The 18,113-nt window shown below is 52.8% G+C and overlaps 12 protein-coding genes across 15 annotated transcripts; 3 read left to right on the plus strand and 9 right to left on the minus strand.

Annotated features, from left to right (window-relative positions):
- Window positions 1-388: 388 nt before the first annotated feature.
- Window positions 389-755, minus strand: ABB37_07921 (hypothetical protein; the record flags this gene model as incomplete). 2 transcript variants are annotated; one of them, XM_015806727.1, is made up of 1 exon in its annotated part: window positions 389-755. In XM_015806727.1, the coding sequence occupies exon 1, from the start codon at window positions 677-679 to the stop codon at window positions 389-391; it is 291 nt and encodes a 96-aa protein (XP_015654598.1). In that variant the 5' UTR covers window positions 680-755. The 2 variants fall into 2 exon arrangements, with proteins under 2 accessions (XP_015654598.1, XP_015654597.1); XM_015806726.1 differs by having other exon boundaries at window positions 389-752.
- A 786-nt stretch (window positions 756-1,541) lies between these two features.
- ABB37_07922 (hypothetical protein) lies at window positions 1,542-1,793 on the minus strand (the record flags this gene model as incomplete). Its single annotated transcript, XM_015806728.1, has 1 exon — window positions 1,542-1,793. One exon carries the CDS (start codon window positions 1,791-1,793, stop codon window positions 1,542-1,544), a length of 252 nt encoding a protein of 83 aa, XP_015654599.1.
- A 476-nt stretch (window positions 1,794-2,269) lies between these two features.
- ABB37_07923 (hypothetical protein) lies at window positions 2,270-3,878 on the minus strand (the record flags this gene model as incomplete). Of its 2 annotated transcripts, none has more annotated exons than XM_015806730.1 (1): window positions 2,270-3,878. In XM_015806730.1, exon 1 carries the CDS (start codon window positions 3,659-3,661, stop codon window positions 2,270-2,272), a length of 1,392 nt encoding a protein of 463 aa, XP_015654601.1. In that variant the 5' UTR covers window positions 3,662-3,878. The 2 variants fall into 2 exon arrangements, with proteins under 2 accessions (XP_015654601.1, XP_015654600.1); XM_015806729.1 differs by having other exon boundaries at window positions 2,270-3,796.
- A 619-nt stretch (window positions 3,879-4,497) lies between these two features.
- ABB37_07924 (putative mitochondrial hypothetical protein) lies at window positions 4,498-6,643 on the minus strand (the record flags this gene model as incomplete). 2 transcript variants are annotated; one of them, XM_015806732.1, is made up of 1 exon in its annotated part: window positions 4,498-6,643. In XM_015806732.1, exon 1 carries the CDS (start codon window positions 5,752-5,754, stop codon window positions 4,498-4,500), a length of 1,257 nt encoding a protein of 418 aa, XP_015654603.1. In that variant the 5' UTR covers window positions 5,755-6,643. The 2 variants fall into 2 exon arrangements, with proteins under 2 accessions (XP_015654603.1, XP_015654602.1); XM_015806731.1 differs by having other exon boundaries at window positions 4,498-6,034.
- Window positions 6,644-7,123: 480 nt separating this feature from the next.
- ABB37_07925 (hypothetical protein) lies at window positions 7,124-11,745 on the minus strand (the record flags this gene model as incomplete). The annotated part of the gene is made up of 1 exon (XM_015806733.1): window positions 7,124-11,745. Exon 1 carries the CDS (start codon window positions 10,784-10,786, stop codon window positions 7,124-7,126), a length of 3,663 nt encoding a protein of 1,220 aa, XP_015654604.1. The 5' UTR covers window positions 10,787-11,745.
- A 595-nt stretch (window positions 11,746-12,340) lies between these two features.
- Window positions 12,341-12,760, minus strand: ABB37_07926 (hypothetical protein; the record flags this gene model as incomplete). Its single annotated transcript, XM_015806734.1, has 1 exon — window positions 12,341-12,760. The coding sequence occupies one exon, from the start codon at window positions 12,758-12,760 to the stop codon at window positions 12,341-12,343; it is 420 nt and encodes a 139-aa protein (XP_015654605.1).
- Window positions 12,761-12,811: 51 nt separating this feature from the next.
- Window positions 12,812-13,408, plus strand: ABB37_07927 (hypothetical protein; the record flags this gene model as incomplete). Its single annotated transcript, XM_015806735.1, has 1 exon — window positions 12,812-13,408. The coding sequence occupies one exon, from the start codon at window positions 12,812-12,814 to the stop codon at window positions 13,406-13,408; it is 597 nt and encodes a 198-aa protein (XP_015654606.1).
- Window positions 13,409-14,162: 754 nt separating this feature from the next.
- ABB37_07928 (hypothetical protein) lies at window positions 14,163-14,405 on the minus strand (the record flags this gene model as incomplete). Its single annotated transcript, XM_015806736.1, has 1 exon — window positions 14,163-14,405. The coding sequence occupies one exon, from the start codon at window positions 14,403-14,405 to the stop codon at window positions 14,163-14,165; it is 243 nt and encodes an 80-aa protein (XP_015654607.1).
- Window positions 14,406-14,591: 186 nt separating this feature from the next.
- On the plus strand, window positions 14,592-15,188 carry ABB37_07929 (hypothetical protein; the record flags this gene model as incomplete). The annotated part of the gene is made up of 1 exon (XM_015806737.1): window positions 14,592-15,188. The coding sequence occupies one exon, from the start codon at window positions 14,592-14,594 to the stop codon at window positions 15,186-15,188; it is 597 nt and encodes a 198-aa protein (XP_015654608.1).
- A 754-nt stretch (window positions 15,189-15,942) lies between these two features.
- On the minus strand, window positions 15,943-16,185 carry ABB37_07930 (hypothetical protein; the record flags this gene model as incomplete). Its single annotated transcript, XM_015806738.1, has 1 exon — window positions 15,943-16,185. One exon carries the CDS (start codon window positions 16,183-16,185, stop codon window positions 15,943-15,945), a length of 243 nt encoding a protein of 80 aa, XP_015654609.1.
- Window positions 16,186-16,371: 186 nt separating this feature from the next.
- On the plus strand, window positions 16,372-16,968 carry ABB37_07931 (hypothetical protein; the record flags this gene model as incomplete). The annotated part of the gene is made up of 1 exon (XM_015806739.1): window positions 16,372-16,968. The coding sequence occupies one exon, from the start codon at window positions 16,372-16,374 to the stop codon at window positions 16,966-16,968; it is 597 nt and encodes a 198-aa protein (XP_015654610.1).
- A 754-nt stretch (window positions 16,969-17,722) lies between these two features.
- ABB37_07932 (hypothetical protein) lies at window positions 17,723-17,965 on the minus strand (the record flags this gene model as incomplete). Its single annotated transcript, XM_015806740.1, has 1 exon — window positions 17,723-17,965. The coding sequence occupies one exon, from the start codon at window positions 17,963-17,965 to the stop codon at window positions 17,723-17,725; it is 243 nt and encodes an 80-aa protein (XP_015654611.1).
- Window positions 17,966-18,113: the final 148 nt, after the last annotated feature.

Genomic DNA, 18,113 nt, shown 5'->3' on the forward strand with positions numbered 1-18,113 from the left:
GCATCAACGCTGTCCTTCCCTCCTTCCCTTCGTCCCCCTCCCTCCTTTCCCTTCTGCAACGTGTTGGGCGAGGGGGGGGGAAGGGAAAGAAAACGAGCTCCTTACGTTTCTGCGTGAGAAGCGCACCGCCTCAGCTGTTTGATCGACGCAGTGGCCGCCGTTCTCGCTACACCACCGCGTCAACTAGACTTCTCAAGTTCATTGTTCTTTGTCATGTTCCTTCATGTTGTTGTTGTTTTCTTTTTGGAAGCACAATACAAACCGACTCTTCATTTCTTTTCCTTTACGAGTGAGTGTTTTGCTCCATAAAATCCAAGTTCTTAGAAAGCACTTTGAATAGCGAATGCACATAAGTTTATATAGGGTGAGCGTGTTTGCGAAGTGAAACCTACGCGGGGTTCCACGGGTGGCCCTTCTCGGCGGTGACCGCGATCAACTGCTTCACGTACTCCTCCTTGGCGGCCTCGGAGCTCATGCCCTTGCGCGCGCTCCACGCGTCCCACTTCGCCCGGGCCTCGAGCTGCACCGCCCACGGCTGCGAGCTCTTCACGTCCCCCTCGGTCGCCTGCTTGTAGAGGGAGTAGAACACCAACTTGGCGTTGTTGTCCAGCTGCACCGGACCGTCCTTGGGGAGGGAACGCACGTACTCCACGGCGGCCTCGAAGTTAGCGGCAGACATTTTACTCGGTAGAAAAATATGGATAACGAAGGACAGACGAAGGGCAAATACGGAGGCGGAGAAGCGAATAATCTTCTGACAGAGGCAAAACGTGTATGTGAAGTGAAGGGCGGGAGAAAAACGAAGAAAGAGAAAAGAGAGAAAGAGCCAATAGAATAGCGCATAAGCAGGTCCATCACTCAACGGAGACAGATATTTGATCTGCATTACGTTGGCATTCTTGGCAAGTGCGCGCAGGACCAGGAAGAAGGCTCGATTGGCATCCTTTTGCCGGCTGTCAAGCTTTGATAGAAGGCGTTCTTGCACGCATTAGATGTGGCGCACAGAGCATTAACGTCAAGATCAAAGCGTTGCCTTCCGTCTGCCGCGGCGGTGCACTCACAGGAGAAGAGAGCAGCGGTGACACAAAGGTGCGGATGCGCAAAACAAGTGCTCGCGATGTAGTGTGTAAACCCGGTATTTTTCTGGTGAGTCAGCATCCAGAAAAGAAAAAAACGCCGTTGGTTGCCATAGATTTAATCCTGGAGTTCTCTTTTTCACTGCAAGTTTGCTTGTTTTTTGCTCGCTCTGCGGTGAGCCACAACTCCCTTTCAACAGAAAACAGAATCGTGCGAGAAGGAAGAGGAATCGTCAAGAAGAAGTCAAACAACCGGAAGCACAGGCAGAAAGAAAATGAAAAAGAAAAAAGAAAGGAGAGGCGTTCAATGGTACGCAAACGTAAAATGTCATTCGACGTCTATACAACCAGCTTCGAATGCCGTAAACAGATAGATGGTCACGTACAATAGAAAACATGTCGGTAGAAACCTTGCTGGATGACACGCTAAAAGAAAAAAAAGAAAAGGAAAGAGACGCTCACAAACTAGCCTCTCAACCAGCACAGGTAGTACAAAAAAAACCCTGAAAACGCAGCTTTGAAAATCATCATCGGTCGCTGTTGTGTATAATGGTTTTTTTTTTGTCTAGCTTGTACAGGATACGAAGGCGGCACGAGACAGCTATGCGTGCGATCCATCACACGACGCGGAGGAGGTGTGTGCACTGTCTGTACGCGTGTAATTGTTGTTAAGCAGGTGTATATGGCGAACAAATAAAAAAGAGAAAAGCACAGCATGTCAACAGCAGCGCCGTTGTTGGAGAGTAAACGAAGGGACAAAGGAGGGGGGGGGTAGACTGATACCGAGAAAAAAGTGGAAAAACAAAAACAAAGCTTACGAGAATACGTAAAAGTGCAGAAGGGCTTTTTGAAAACAATGAGAAAAAATATATATGGCAAGGGCGAGAAACACCACGATACTCATGAAACGCGCCTGCATTGTGTCTCTCTCAAAATAAGAGCGTTGGTGACAATAATATTCTTGAATCTAACAGCCCAATGGAATAGCAGTCAATCCCCTTCGCACCCTACCCACCCACTCTAAAACGCATGTCTAAACAATGATGTAGAAGAGAACAGCATATAGAAAGATGAGGGATTTAAGTACACTTGCCAAACCGCCACAACACCGCTCTTTCGCTGCATTTCTTTCCTTTCGCTTTGCCTTTTGACCTCTCAATCATTTGCATACTAACCCGACATCTTCTCTCTAATTACGCTGCCTCAACAGGCTGCGGAGCGTTGGAACGAGGCGCCATCGGAACGGGTGGACGTTTCGCCTGTGAAGCCGGCGCGGTCGCGGCTTGCGGCTCATTCGCTGAGTCCTGCTGAGCGGGGGGGTGCGCCACCACAACTGGCATCCAGTTGTGCACAATGCCCACCACCAACCGCGACTGCGTGTGGGCCTCTGGCTGCGTCCATCCAGTCATGTTGTACAGCAGCGAGCTCACGGACTGGATGTAGAGAGGCGTCAGCTGCTCTTCCGGCAACACAATGCCTTCCTCTTTTGCAATCCTCGGCTGCTCCTGGTAGAACCGCGTGCGGCGCGCAAGGCACACATCCAATGCATCATCCAAGAAGGCGGCACAGGCCTCGACCGTGAAGTGATGCCGGAAACGCACCGCCGCCGTCTGCTGCTCGCGCGTGAGGCCCGGCGGCAGCGGGGGGTGGGGCTCGACGTGGAACTCCGGCAAGGTGCGGCGGCGGCTCGATGTCTTGGCAGCATATTGTGGTGCGTTCTTAGGGAGAGGGTGGGCCGGAACGCCATTGCCGCGCGACCGCACAGGCGTCGCGTGCACCGAGCCAGTTGGTGGAACCGCTGCAGTTCCAAACGCAGCGTTGCCGACCTGATCCTGCTGCTTCAAGCACGTCATCACCGCCTTCACATCCCTCGGTTCCTCCATGGCGTAGACGATGCGCTCCTGGTCCGCCACGGAGAGCTGACGCAGCTGGCTCATGTAGTACGCCGTGATGGCCTCCTCCAACTCCCGCGGCAGCTGTGGCACGGGGCGGCCGGCCGATAGCAGCTGAAAAGGCGGCGCCGTCGCTGGTTCGCTCTTGGCGCGCGCCGTGCGGCTCTCCGACCAGGTTCGCGCAGACGCGCGCGATCCGCTGCCGAGGCGCCGCTCCTCCGGTGTCTGACTCACCTCGCGGCGTCGGTGCATGGAGGACTGCGTGGCAGGCGGCGGGAGGCCTTCACTCTCCGCACGTGCCCCAGACTCACGACCGCGTCCCACGCTCGACGTGGTCGAGTTTGCTACGGCGTTCCGCGTTGCCCACGACGTGCATGGTGGCGCGTTGCTCTCCCCCGGCTTGGAGGGCGGTGCAGGGGCTGGGTTAGGGTGCTGGTTCGGTTCGTCGCGGTGCGGGTGCATTGCCGTAGGGCTCCCAGGAATGCGGTACACCGAGGACGTTTTCTTCGCCGTCACGGGTGCTCCTGTGCTATTGGACAGAGGGTCCTCGACGGTGTGGGAGTGGGCTGTCGGGTGCTCCGCTGCGGCATTCTGGGAGGAGGGGATCGGCGCCGTTTGGGGGTACGCTGCCCCCACAACGGAGGAGTTGGTCGACGCGTAGTCCACGGGGTCACGGTTCGCTGAGTCAGCCATTCGTGTTGGGTACTGCTTGCCTTAAGAAAGATACAGTTTGTAAAGCAATGGAGTGCTGGGAACGTTTGGAGAAGGTGGAACGATGTAAGAAGCTGTGGAGTGGAACGGTAAGATCCTCTACTGATTACGGAGTACTAGAGTAACAGTCAGCGGGTGAGAAAAAAAAGGTGAAAACGCGTAGTCGAGTTGTTTTAGCGCAGAACACGGAAGGGAAAGCTGACGAGAACAGCAGCAGCGGTGGAAACAAGGAAAAGAGCAGTTGTAAGACAAAAATGCTGTCTCTGCACGGGGGTTCCCTTTGACCACCTTTGGAAACGGTGCAAGATGCGAACCAAAACAGCCACCACGGACGCAACACCAAGTAGTGGATCAAAAGGTGTTGTTAAAAACGATAAAGCGGCGCTCACCTGCATCACGTAAAACCCTGGCGTCAAGCCGTCCCCACTCTCCAAGAAAAGAGAGTCAACGAGGAAGCAGCGTCCCCCTCCTTCCCTCCGATCCTTCTAAGAACATCTTCTGAAGAAGTGAAGAGTAAGGAAACAATCGAGTGTACCAAGCCTTCCGTTTATTCACTTTGGTTGAAATTTGCCTAATGTTCGTCTTCGGCTTTGCTTTTAGAGAATTTGTTGTGTGACAAGCAACATCGCTACCACCAATTCAACTGACCTCGAATTGCAAGAAAGTGACGCCGAATCAAGAAAAAGGAGAAACACGCACCTCAACATCGCACACCGCAACGTCGAGAGACCCAATACGCAAAGCGGCGGCATCCGTCTGTTGGCAAGCACCGTTTAAGAGCAAATACAAAACACCAACCTGCATGAGAACAGTCCGCTTTACTGCTTGCTCTTTTTCTTCTCCTTTTTCTTCTCTGGTTTCTTTTCACCCGCACCATCGGCCTTCTCCGACGGCGTTGCGCTGACCATTAACTGGCCTAGCTCCTTCGCCGCCTGCTCAAAGCGTCGCTTCAACACAAAGTCCGGCTCAAACCGCTGCATCCACGCCCGCACGACGTCCGCCACCTCGCCGGCGCACTTTTCTGAAAACAACTCTTCGTGATTCTCAGCCCTCTTAACGACCGCAGGGCGTCGCAGCGCAAAGAAATCCTTGTGGACGGCCACATCCGTCACCGGCTCCTTCGCCGGCACAAGCAGCTGCAGTGGGTGGTGAATCTGAGCGAGGTGTCGCACAGGGACGTAACGGCGCTCATCCCGCACAAGACCTTCCTCGCGCAGAATATCTTTTGGGCAGAAGAGATAGTTCTCATAAAGGTCCGCGTCCGCCGCGGCTGGGTAGGGCAACGTCGCCTCCGCGTCGCCCTTTAGCGACTCCACGGCAAAGGAGAGCTCTGCGGGGGGGACGTTGACGTCCGCCTTGGCCTGTGCGATCTCCTCGCGCTGCCTCGCGTTGCGCACCAGCTGCCCTGTCACCAGCGGGGTGTCGAGCAGCAACAAGGAGCCGATGCGGTGCGGGTACGCCGTCGACGCCGCCATGCGCGCAGCAACCAGCGCGCCATACGAGTGCGACAGCACGTGGCTCCATTGCACGTTCAGCGCGTCCAGCACGGCGCAGACGTGGCGGCACGACTGCTCCATCGTGTTCGCCTCCCCCAACGAGACGGGCAGCGGGACGTAGACGACGCCGTGGTCCCACAACAGCGAGGAGGCCATCCACTCAAACTTCTTCGACGCCTCAAGACACGCATCGGTCACCGCCGAGGCCGGTTGGGAAGCCGGCACGCTGTGGTCGAGGATGATGAGAGGACGAGGTCCGAGCTGCTCGCCGTGGTAGAGAACCGTTTTGGGCATCGTAGCCCGCGCCTCCGCATCCTCGACGGTGTGTAGCTGCCATGATTTAAAAGTAAAGGTGCGCCACGGCGTCTTCGGTGGTCCAGTTTTCCCTCCTGCGCGTTTTGTAGGAGGTGAAGGGAGGGGTGGGGGGGACGTGGCGGGAGTTTCGCCCTTCGTGCTCGCACTCCCTGTGGGTGCTGCACTACCTGCAGCGGCCTCCGCTGCTTTCGCCGTTGCTGCCCCGGCGGTGGCGGCTGCACCGGCAGCACCAACTGGGCACCGCAGAAAAAGAGCGGCACGCATGATGAAGGTGCGATACTTTCTACGAAGTGCGTATCCGCTAGCAGCCCGTCACAACACCCGTTTCAATTCAGGCTTTTCCCTTCTGCGTGTGTGTGCGCGCAGAGATGGAGAAAGAAGAAAGTCTGTTTTTACTGCGGTTGTCCTAATTCAACGGGTGCAGTGGCGCCGGACTTCGGTGACGGTGCTGAAGAAAGAGGAGAATCGAAACAAAGCGAACGACGTGTGTTGCGGCGGGGACCCAAAATGGAGCGAAAGTGCGCCTGCTGGGGCGGGCGTCGACTATTGGAGGGAAAGGTAGTTTTTTGAAGAGAAAAAGGAAAGAGAGAGGGAGAGTTAAGTTGCGTGCAGAGAGGAAACGAATGTCACAGACACGAGACGAACTATTTTTTTCTTCTTTTTGGCATAGCGACGCGTGCGTGGTCCGGAAAGCCCCCTTGCCACAAAAGCGCTCTTCCCATGACGTACGAATTAAACTGGTACATAGACGGTTTTACCAGAGCTGATTGGCTCGTTTACAGTTCCTTCGCTGTTCTACAGACGGCAAGCCGCTGCCACTTCTCCTCCAATGATGCAGAAAGCAGCACCACCAAAATTGTGTCCTTTAAAAAAAAGGAGAAGCGAATGCCGCTTTAAGGTGTTCTTTTTGGGGGGCGTTTGTGTGTATGCGAGTCGCAGAGACAAACGCCCTCATACCGAGTAGGGGCATTTCGCGTGGACACTGAATAGCTTGTCGAGCACTGTAAGTGCAGTATCACATGGGTGTGTGTTTCTTGCCGTCGCTCAAACTCCTCTCTTCTACCATGAAATGAAATGGAACAAAGAACGAGAAGAGATCGCAGTACTATAAGGAAGTTATGTGAACTGCACCGCAAAAGAAGTTCTATACATCTTAGAGAAAAGAGGAAACAGTCAACCCAAACGTACAGTAAAAACAAAGGGAATTAAAAACGAATGAAGAGGAGATGGCGTTTAGACACTTCAAAAAACCATGGAGTTTGTATGTCAAAATAGAGTTGTACGGGTCAAGACCAGAGAGAAGAGCACGCTGCTCACGAAGAAACGAAAAACGGCTCTGATAATAGGTGCCACGGCGTTGCACATCCACGTATCAACAGCATCGCAAATCGACCATTCAACACAGCTTCTTAGAAGTAAAGCAGGAGTAGTAAATAGTAAACAGTCCTTGACGCACTTTCGGCGTAACGTAAGGAGACAAGAAAAAAAAGGAGACACCACAATGAAGCAAGCGTCGGACGCTATCTCTTTTATTGTCGAGGAGGAAGGAGCTCTCCACGGGTACTTCATGTCTCCCTTCTTCTTCCCATGTTCGCCTTGATCTTCTCTCCTTCCGCCATTTCCCGGAGTGGTCTCAGCCCTCTTCATCTGTTTCGAGAGCCATGCGGTCGTACTCCAGGCGGGCAAAGCGGTCCCATGCAGATTGCTCCAGGCCGCCGAGAAGACGCTCCTGATGCGACACAAAAGGATCGCGCTGCTCAAACTGCAGGAACTTTACTACGTTCGTGAGCATGTTCAGCGCCACCGCTGCCGCCTCCGGCTCGCGCAACAGGTCGCACAGGTACAGCCCGCGGTATTCCGGACAGCGCATCATGTCAAACACCTGGCACACCACATCTTCGAAGGTGACAAGGCCTTCCTGCACGTACTGCGCGATCTTGTTGCGTGTGGCGTCGTAGAACTCTCGCAGCTCGTACACGGACAGGACGCCGTCACCGTCCAGGTCCAACACGCGGAACCAATAGCGGATGGCCTGTGGTGTTGACTTGTCTTCTTCGGAGAGGCAAAACCACACAAAGTCCTCGTACCCAATGCGCTGGGGGACGGCGCACCGCAAACGACGACCAACCCCGGTAAACACACGCTGAACAATGGCGGGGTTCATGACGTCCTCTGGGGCATACCGCATGAGATCCTCCGGCGCCAACAGCATGTCCCGATCCTCGTCCAGCTCCCAGAAACGACAGTACAAGACATAGAAGTGCTCGTAGGAAAAGAAGAGCAGCACGGAGTTGATGTCCTCCGCAGCGTCGACCTGGCGAAAAGCGTCAATGAGCCGCGACGCAGCAAGCTCAGCGTAGCGAATGCTTCCCCGATCAAAGCGATCCAGTTCGTAGTAGATGCGGTAGATGACGGTGTCGAGATATTTGGTCTGAAAGTCGGGAGTCTGCCGCAGAAATGCCAGCCCAGGATGCTGAGTGAGAAGGACATCGATGTAGGCAACGAAGTCTTTCGGAAGAAGATAGGGCCGCAGCAGTGCGGCCTCTGAATTGCGTGGTGTCGAAGCATCCGACTGCTGATCGGCTACCGTTGTGACGGCGGCGGCGTTCGTGGCCGCGAGTGACGCCGCAGCCGCAGAGGAGTTTGGCAAACGTGACGAGAGAATGAGCAAATCAAATACCCGACGAACCGCGTCTTTGTTTCTGAGATGAGCATCGTAGAAGTCTTTCAAGTGCTGCGGCGTGATGTGAAAAAGGGAGAGGAAGGGAGAGCCGGAGCCGGCCCCGCTGCTGCCGTTGGTGGTGTGACTCAGCAGAGACGAGGAGGAGCCGATGCGACTGTTACCGGTGTGCCGTGTCTGCGGCCGACTTCCTTCTCCAGACACATCAACTGCACCGTTGTTTGCCATCCATTGGATGAGACGCAGTATGATGAAGGCGAAGTAGCGTGGAACACCGAAACATTGAGAACAGACGCGCTGCGCGCACTGAATAAACTGCTGTTTGTAGAGTAGCTCTTGCTTCGCATAGGACAGGTTGCTGTTGTGGTGGGTACCGCTGCGGGCTCGCCCACCCAGTAAGCGCACCTTCGACGAGTGCTTCGGGAAGGGCGGGAGTCGGCCAAACTCACGTTGAATGTGGTGGGCGACGTGCTTATCCTCGAGAAGGTGCAAATTAGACATCGGTGCCACCTTGGGACCGCGGCGGGCTTCGCTTGAGAAGGCAGCGTCCTCGCCGTTTCCGTTGATCAGGACCTCAGCGTTGGCGTTCAGGCCGCCGCCCTCCTCGCCGTCGTACATGGCGGCGGCAATCGGCACCCCATCCATCACTTTCAGATGCGGGTTTTCGTGGTTCTTTGACAGCGGCCCGTTGATGGCCTGCGCGCTCGTGGTTGGCCGGCCAAGAGGAAAGTAGAAGCGAGGGATCTCGTCGTACGTCGCCGCTTGCCGCTTTGCCGCCTCCTTGAGTGAAGTGCTTCTACTGCGACTTCGCCGCACCGCCGAGTCAAACGCTCTGGGGGATCGAAGTGGGGCTTCGGAGGGCGTACGTTGCGGAGTGGTGGACTCGCTGAGCGGCTTATGGGGGCTCATCTTGCCGAGAGAAGCGTCAGTTTTTAAGGATGCGGCAGCGGTTTCGGGTGAGGCCCCGCTGCCGTTGCGTGCCACCGGCGCTACTTGCTTTTTGGGTGTGGCGCTTGATTGAAGGAGCTCATCTTCGCCTTCGTCGACGTTTTTGACGGTCGATCCACCACCACCCTCTTTCGTCAAAATCACCTGGGTGCCAACACACTGTTGTCGTTGCGCTCCTTCCTTCGCTGTGACGACAGCCGTTTCGTCCTTCTTGTATTGACGTCGGTGGGGACTGACGGACGGCTGCGTCACAGCTGTAACGAGCGCAGAGCCCACAGGAAGCGCGGACGACGCCGTTTCTACCGTTTGTGACGTAAATGCGCCGTCGTCGTTGTTCACCGTACCACCATCGGCAAGCGCAAGCAACGATGGCGGACCGGAGGCAATCTCACCTTCCACCGTTGATCGCGGTGTCTTCTCTTTTGCAGTGGAATCCTCCAATTTGCCGAGCAGTTCTTCCAGGGCCGGTGCCGTTGTCTGGGCTCCGGCGGACGGCGCCGCATCGTCCGATGTCGCGGGCGTCGCCGTTTTGGCAATCAACTGGTTCTTTGGTGACACCTTTTCCGGAGGTGGTTCGGAGGTGGGAGGGCTTGCGGTCATGGCGCCATTCGCAGCTGCCGCTCCTGCCGCCTCCACTACCGTTGCGGCTCCTTCACCTCCAATGGATTTATTAGAAGGCGAGACGGGGCTCAGTCCGGGGCCGCTGGCCCCGCTGCCTGCGCTGCCCCAGGCCCCTTTTATCTTGACAAGGCCCGCGTCAGCGAGGACTTCGCTAATGACAGCATCTACGCTGCTTCGCGTTCCTTGCGCACTCATCCAGTGTCGCATGAACTCCAGCATCTTCCACCTCGCCAGCTCATGCCCTGCATTGCTGCGCTCCTGCAGACTCTCAAAACGGACTTGCTGCGCGGCGGTCATGCCAGAGAACCAGGCCGAGGACGATGACGCCATCGGCTCGGAGGCTGTCTCGGCATTTCCGCCTCGCGACACACCCGACACCGATGTGCGCGAACGGCGAGAAGAATGATGCCGTCGCTTCTTCTCCTCCTTTCCCCGCTTCTTCTCCCTCCGCGGCTTCGCATCCACCGTCACTGGGGCAGGCGCAGCGGCAGTGGTGCTGACATCCATGGTGGCCGGCGCTACCGGGTCGAGGCGGGCTGGGTTGGGGGACAGCAACGGCGGTGAAGAGCTGCCGGTTTCCGCGCCTACGGGAGCAGAGCCGCTGCGCACGCGTGCACCCTGCCCCAGGTATTGATATCCAGTTCGCCGGTCCACCTCCATGAGCGCCGAAGGGGCCTCCACCAAGAGCGCCGCAGCCACGTCGTCGTCGTCAATCTGGAAAAGGCGCTCTCCGCCGTACTTGCGCACATTGTTGTACTTGAAAGCGTGTCCATTACTGCTTGGGAGGGTGCCAGGCACCGTGGAACTGAAGAGCCCGCTGTCGATCCCTCCGCTGCCACTTCTCCGCGCGTCTTGTGGAAGACGGTTAGTGGGCTCATTGTAGGAGTATTTATCGGTGTCCGCTGCGTTAGGACCAAAAGGGCGAGAGCTTGACAGCTGCGCTACGTCTATGGTCGAGGACAGGCCGTCCGGCTCCAGCCCTCTGCTATCCCCCTCAAGGCCGGGGGCAGAGGCGCTACGGTGCGAGACCCGGCGACCAGCCGCCATCGCGTTCGTGGTACTCCGACGGAACCTATGGTGCGGCAACGGGGTAGAAGGCGGAGCAAAGAAAACCGGCGACGAAGCTGTAGGTGCTGATTCGCGAAACAGAGCAGTTGCTTCTTTGCTGCCGTCGCCACTAGGAGAACTGGTACTATTGACCGCAGTCGGCGAGGGAGCATCACGACCATTACTTGCACGTGACCTCGGTTCGTCCCCTGACCGCGTTCGGTACATTAAGTGTTGATCTGTAGCCCCAGCCGGTTTGTCATTGACGCTATCGCGAGTGTGATCGATTTGACTGCTCATGCGTCCATCATCATGCATGAAAACTGCAAACAACAAGCGAACAGACGGAAAGAAAAGTAGATGTAGCGGGTGCGGTTGAAGAATAGGTAGAAATTCAAAGCAACGACTGCGGTGCGGAAGGCAGACAGAAGGAAAGAAAAGCCCTTGCTGCCTCTTTTGACGCTCTAGTTTTCAGCTTTGACTTTTTTATGTAGTGGTATATTCTAGGAATCTTTTGGTATGTCAACTGGTTGCCCGCCGCCTGGCGGTTCTCAACGGATCTTTCTCTTTTCTAACAACAAAAAGAACAAATCCAGAAGAGCTTTCGAACTTGCGAGTTTGTTTTCAACTGTCTCCTTTAGCGCCGCTGTGAAAGATGTTGATGTTGTGAAAGGGGGGAAAAAAACTTCCGCATGCCATAAAAGGAGAAGCCGCTGTGTTAACGGTCAAATAAGAAAAGCCTCTCTACCGAAGAAAACTAACACAATTACTGAGCGCAGAGGATGATTTCGACCTCTGCAGTGACGCAACAAAGCAGATTTAAAAGAAAAAAAACACCAAAGCACTACGAGCGTTGCAAAAGCTGCGTAAGAAAAGGAGAGCTTTTTTTTGAAGTGAAAACTCGCAAAAAGAACGTTCTAGTGCTAATTGGCCCTCCCGCTTTAAACGAATTGGTTTACTGATACAATGAGAGTTGCATCAAGATCCCGCCACATGAAAAATAATACATATGAGGAAAGAAGATAAAAGGACAGGAAGAGAAGAGAGAAAGGTGGAACGAAAAGGTTGAAAGAATATTTGACTTGTACATCTAACAACATCTGGTGCGTCACAGAGCAACAAATCGTTGTGTGCTGCCAACTTCACCAGAAAGAGAGACAGACGTGCGAGCACGCACATTGCGAAGTCCGGTAGGCGTTTCTTGTGTGCGTGTGAAGAGCTTGGAAAGAAGAGAGTACATCAGTGCAAAGCGAGAAAGCACGTCTTAAGAGCTCCACAGATTATTTTCATTAATCGGTAGAAATGCATTTCGAGAAAACAGTTGTGTATACGTTGACTTGAATTTCGCAACGTGGGTCGAGAGAGAAGTAAAGCAAAATGATCCTGCGACCACCCGAAAAGCGATTCTGAAATTGTAGATCCCTTACTCATCAGTCCAGCCGTAACTAATCATGCAAGCAACCTGAGTGCTTGAAAAGGAAAAAAGCTTCAAAAGCAATGAGAAAAGCAGAAAAAAAAGAAACAGAAATAACCGAGGGAATAGATTTCAGGCAACTAACATAACAGTAACTCCGCGGCTTTAAATACCACGCCGCTAAAAAAAGTGATGACTAGCAAGTACGTAGCAACTAAAGCAGGTCTTGCGGCAGATAGAACACCGTTCCATTCCTTTATCATCATCCGGCAAGTTCGGTCCAGGTGTTCCGTACCATTCAACCGTACTGGGGAGCACATTTGAGATTCGGAGAGCCTCGATATTAAAAAAGTCTGAAAGCCGCTTTTCACGCACACCACAATGACAAGCACTGCAGTAAGCACGCTACCGTAAGCCATAATGCTTCGCTGGAGAACCGTTTGGGGCTTCATCGATTTCTCCTCCGCAGCCGGAGCCTCCTTTGCTGGTTCGGCCTCCTCAGGTGCCGCCTTTGGAGGCGCAGGAGCTTTACCTTGGCTAGAGAGCTTTGCCAACACCATCTCACTAAGCTTCTTTTCAAAACCCCCACGTGCGAAAACACCGAGTCCAAGATGCCGTCTGTGGCGTCGATGGACGCATTCTCGCAGGTGGACACGGACTATGGCAGCGCCATGAGCGCGTACTCGTGCTTTGAGAAGGAAGTAATCACGCCGGTGAAGTTGCCAAGCGGGAAAAGTGTTCTGGATGTGTTTGGGCTGTGCTTCGACGACGGCAGCTCCCTGCTAGAGCAGTACCACTCGGAACGCAAGGACACTGACCAGAAGTGGGAGTCGTGGCGAGCGACCAAGGACGGCGAGGTGTTCCGCGGGCAGCGCCAATTCACGTGCACGACGCTGGTGAAGGCGATGATGAACAAGCCCTACACGTACATCGAGTACGAGCGTTACGCGTTGCTCAAGGTCGGCGACGTGCCGACGCTGGCGGTGCAGTTTTCGAGCCAGGTCCCCGGCGTAATGTTTGGTGACGCGTTTCGCGTGGAGGCGCTGGTGACGTTTACACAGAGCGGCAGTGGCGGAAGTGCGGAGGTGACGATGCGGGTGTACGGCTACGTGCAGTTCCTGAGGAGCGTGTGGGTGAAGGGCCGCATCCTGTCTACCACAATGAACACGGAGCTCCCGGAGAGCTACAAGGCCATCCAGACAAGTTGAAATTAAATAAACTGATGCAATGTATGTTTCTAAATTTTATGACACGAGTACAAAAACGTTTGTCGAGGAGCACGATTTGCATTCAAAAGCGTGTGCGCATAAAAGCGAAGAAAATGCGCAGTAGGTAAGGAAAAGGGGAAAATTAACATGAATGTCGAAGAGTCATCAGTACCTTTCCCCGAGGAATTCAGGGTCACTACCTCGCAAGTCACAACGCCGCTAATTCAGCACCTAGAAAAAATATAACCTCTAGCGTTGACCATTCATTTCCATTACCTCGTCAAACAGAAGAGGATACAAGTGATTCAGTTTATGACCACAGAGTCATTACACTTGCAACTCCTCATCGCATTGTTATGGTTTCCGCCGGGCCACAGAAAACGACAGAAGTATTAGAAACATGCCTTCGCAAGTTCATTCTCAGTAGAATTGTAATCGTAATAAAGCACAAGTTAAAGAAGAATGATATAAAGCCAAAACAAAAAGGACAGAAGGCGACTTCACCTTTCCAAAGAGAAAATGCCTTTTTGATAAGGAAACGAGTGGTTGTGGTTGTTTGTTTAGCAATACATCCCGTCGCTTTTTCTGCTTTTAACTCAACTTCTCGACTGGAGCGACTCAGTATTTCATGAAAAGAAAATCGTTTGGATTTATAATAATAATAAAACGGTAGGAGGAATTGAAAGAGGGAAGAAAAAAGAGTTGATAAAAACAATGATAAAAAATGTTAGGTTTGTAGCATACAAACGTGCAACTATAAAAGCTTCACAAAGGCAGCAATCCCGACCTGAAAACTGACAAAAGTTGTAATGGCTGTTACCACCGCCGTCAAAGGGGAAACAAGAGACTGTAGCACACCCCTCGGACTAAATGCACCAATCGGGGAAAAACCCATCACTAAGCAACAGCACAGAGAGACTACGAAACAGAAGGCGGCCAAAGCAAGTACGATAGTGTTTGCCGTAAAATCTTGCATGGGCCAGACGGCGTGAAGCATTGGCACATATGGCTTGCATTCTGATGATCTCGACTGCTCAGACGCAGTATTCTCTTTGGTTGTCGGGACGTCCTCTGCAGTTCCATCTTCCTTCCCACCGACATTTTGGTGTCTCTTCAGTCGGTTCTCAATGAGCTTCGCCAACGCGTTTTCAAAACCCCCACGTGCGAAAACACCGAGTCCAAGATGCCGTCTGTGGCGTCGATGGACGCATTCTCGCAGGTGGACACGGACTATGGCAGCGCCATGAGCGCGTACTCGTGCTTTGAGAAGGAAGTAATCACGCCGGTGAAGTTGCCAAGCGGGAAAAGTGTTCTGGATGTGTTTGGGCTGTGCTTCGACGACGGCAGCTCCCTGCTAGAGCAGTACCACTCGGAACGCAAGGACACTGACCAGAAGTGGGAGTCGTGGCGAGCGACCAAGGACGGCGAGGTGTTCCGCGGGCAGCGCCAATTCACGTGCACGACGCTGGTGAAGGCGATGATGAACAAGCCCTACACGTACATCGAGTACGAGCGTTACGCGTTGCTCAAGGTCGGCGACGTGCCGACGCTGGCGGTGCAGTTTTCGAGCCAGGTCCCCGGCGTAATGTTTGGTGACGCGTTTCGCGTGGAGGCGCTGGTGACGTTTACACAGAGCGGCAGTGGCGGAAGTGCGGAGGTGACGATGCGGGTGTACGGCTACGTGCAGTTCCTGAGGAGCGTGTGGGTGAAGGGCCGCATCCTGTCTACCACAATGAACACGGAGCTCCCGGAGAGCTACAAGGCCATCCAGACAAGTTGAAATTAAATAAACTGATGCAATGTATGTTTCTAAATTTTATGACACGAGTACAAAAACGTTTGTCGAGGAGCACGATTTGCATTCAAAAGCGTGTGCGCATAAAAGCGAAGAAAATGCGCAGTAGGTAAGGAAAAGGGGAAAATTAACATGAATGTCGAAGAGTCATCAGTACCTTTCCCCGAGGAATTCAGGGTCACTACCTCGCAAGTCACAACGCCGCTAATTCAGCACCTAGAAAAAATATAACCTCTAGCGTTGACCATTCATTTCCATTACCTCGTCAAACAGAAGAGGATACAAGTGATTCAGTTTATGACCACAGAGTCATTACACTTGCAACTCCTCATCGCATTGTTATGGTTTCCGCCGGGCCACAGAAAACGACAGAAGTATTAGAAACATGCCTTCGCAAGTTCATTCTCAGTAGAATTGTAATCGTAATAAAGCACAAGTTAAAGAAGAATGATATAAAGCCAAAACAAAAAGGACAGAAGGCGACTTCACCTTTCCAAAGAGAAAATGCCTTTTTGATAAGGAAACGAGTGGTTGTGGTTGTTTGTTTAGCAATACATCCCGTCGCTTTTTCTGCTTTTAACTCAACTTCTCGACTGGAGCGACTCAGTATTTCATGAAAAGAAAATCGTTTGGATTTATAATAATAATAAAACGGTAGGAGGAATTGAAAGAGGGAAGAAAAAAGAGTTGATAAAAACAATGATAAAAAATGTTAGGTTTGTAGCATACAAACGTGCAACTATAAAAGCTTCACAAAGGCAGCAATCCCGACCTGAAAACTGACAAAAGTTGTAATGGCTGTTACCACCGCCGTCAAAGGGGAAACAAGAGACTGTAGCACACCCCTCGGACTAAATGCACCAATCGGGGAAAAACCCATCACTAAGCAACAGCACAGAGAGACTACGAAACAGAAGGCGGCCAAAGCAAGTACGATAGTGTTTGCCGTAAAATCTTGCATGGGCCAGACGGCGTGAAGCATTGGCACATATGGCTTGCATTCTGATGATCTCGACTGCTCAGACGCAGTATTCTCTTTGGTTGTCGGGACGTCCTCTGCAGTTCCATCTTCCTTCCCACCGACATTTTGGTGTCTCTTCAGTCGGTTCTCAATGAGCTTCGCCAACGCGTTTTCAAAACCCCCACGTGCGAAAACACCGAGTCCAAGATGCCGTCTGTGGCGTCGATGGACGCATTCTCGCAGGTGGACACGGACTATGGCAGCGCCATGAGCGCGTACTCGTGCTTTGAGAAGGAAGTAATCACGCCGGTGAAGTTGCCAAGCGGGAAAAGTGTTCTGGATGTGTTTGGGCTGTGCTTCGACGACGGCAGCTCCCTGCTAGAGCAGTACCACTCGGAACGCAAGGACACTGACCAGAAGTGGGAGTCGTGGCGAGCGACCAAGGACGGCGAGGTGTTCCGCGGGCAGCGCCAATTCACGTGCACGACGCTGGTGAAGGCGATGATGAACAAGCCCTACACGTACATCGAGTACGAGCGTTACGCGTTGCTCAAGGTCGGCGACGTGCCGACGCTGGCGGTGCAGTTTTCGAGCCAGGTCCCCGGCGTAATGTTTGGTGACGCGTTTCGCGTGGAGGCGCTGGTGACGTTTACACAGAGCGGCAGTGGCGGAAGTGCGGAGGTGACGATGCGGGTGTACGGCTACGTGCAGTTCCTGAGGAGCGTGTGGGTGAAGGGCCGCATCCTGTCTACCACAATGAACACGGAGCTCCCGGAGAGCTACAAGGCCATCCAGACAAGTTGAAATTAAATAAACTGATGCAATGTATGTTTCTAAATTTTATGACACGAGTACAAAAACGTTTGTCGAGGAGCACGATTTGCATTCAAAAGCGTGTGCGCATAAAAGCGAAGAAAATGCGCAGTAGGTAAGGAAAAGGGGAAAATTAACATGAATGTCGAAGAGTCATCAGTACCTTTCCCCGAGGAATTCAGGGTCACTACCTCGCAAGTCACAACGCCGCTAATTCAGCACCTAGAAAAAATATAACCTCTAGCGTTGACCATTCATTTCCATTACCTCGTCAAACAGAAGAGGATACAAGTGATTCAGTTTATGACCACAGAGTCATTACACTTGCAACTCCTCATCGCATTGTTATGGTTTCCGCCGGGCCACAGAAAACGACAGAAGTATTAGAAACATGCCTTCGCAAGTTCATTCTCAGTAGAATTGTAATCGTAATAAAGCACAAGTTAAAGAAGAATGATATAAAGCCAAAACAAAAAGGACAGAAGGCGACTTCACCTTTCCAAAGAGAAAATGCCTTTTTGATAAGGAAACGAGTGGTTGTGGTTGTTTGTTTAGCAATACATCCCGTCGCTTTTTCTGCTTTTAACTCAACTTCTCGACTGGAGCGACTCAGTATTTCATGAAAAGAAAATCGTTTGGATTTATAATAATAATAAAACGGTAGGAGGAATTGAAAGAGGGAAGAAAAAAGAGTTGATAAAAACAATGATAAAAAATGTTAGGTTTGTAGCATACAAACGTGCAACTATAAAAGCTTCACAAAGGCAGCAATCCCGACCTGAAAACTGACAAAAGTTGTAATGGCTGTTACCACCGCCGTCAAAGGGGAAACAAGAGACTGTAGCACACCCCTCGGACTAAATGCACCAATCGGGGAAAAACCCATCACTAAGCAACAGCACAGAGAGACTACGAAACAGAAGGCGGCCAAAGCAAGTACGATAGTGTTTGCCGTAAAATCTTGCATGGGCCAGACGGCGTGAAGCATTGGCACATATGGCTTGCATTCTGATGATCTCGACTGCTCAGACGCAGTATTCTCTTTGGTTGTCGGGACGTCCTCTGCAGTTCCATCTTCCTTCCCACCGACATTTTGGTGTCTCTTCAGTCGGTTCTCAATGAGCTTCGCCAACGCG

This window comes from Leptomonas pyrrhocoris (genome assembly GCF_001293395.1).
Source record: "Leptomonas pyrrhocoris isolate H10 chromosome Unknown, whole genome shotgun sequence".
Classification (NCBI taxonomy): Eukaryota; Euglenozoa; class Kinetoplastea; order Trypanosomatida; family Trypanosomatidae; genus Leptomonas; species Leptomonas pyrrhocoris.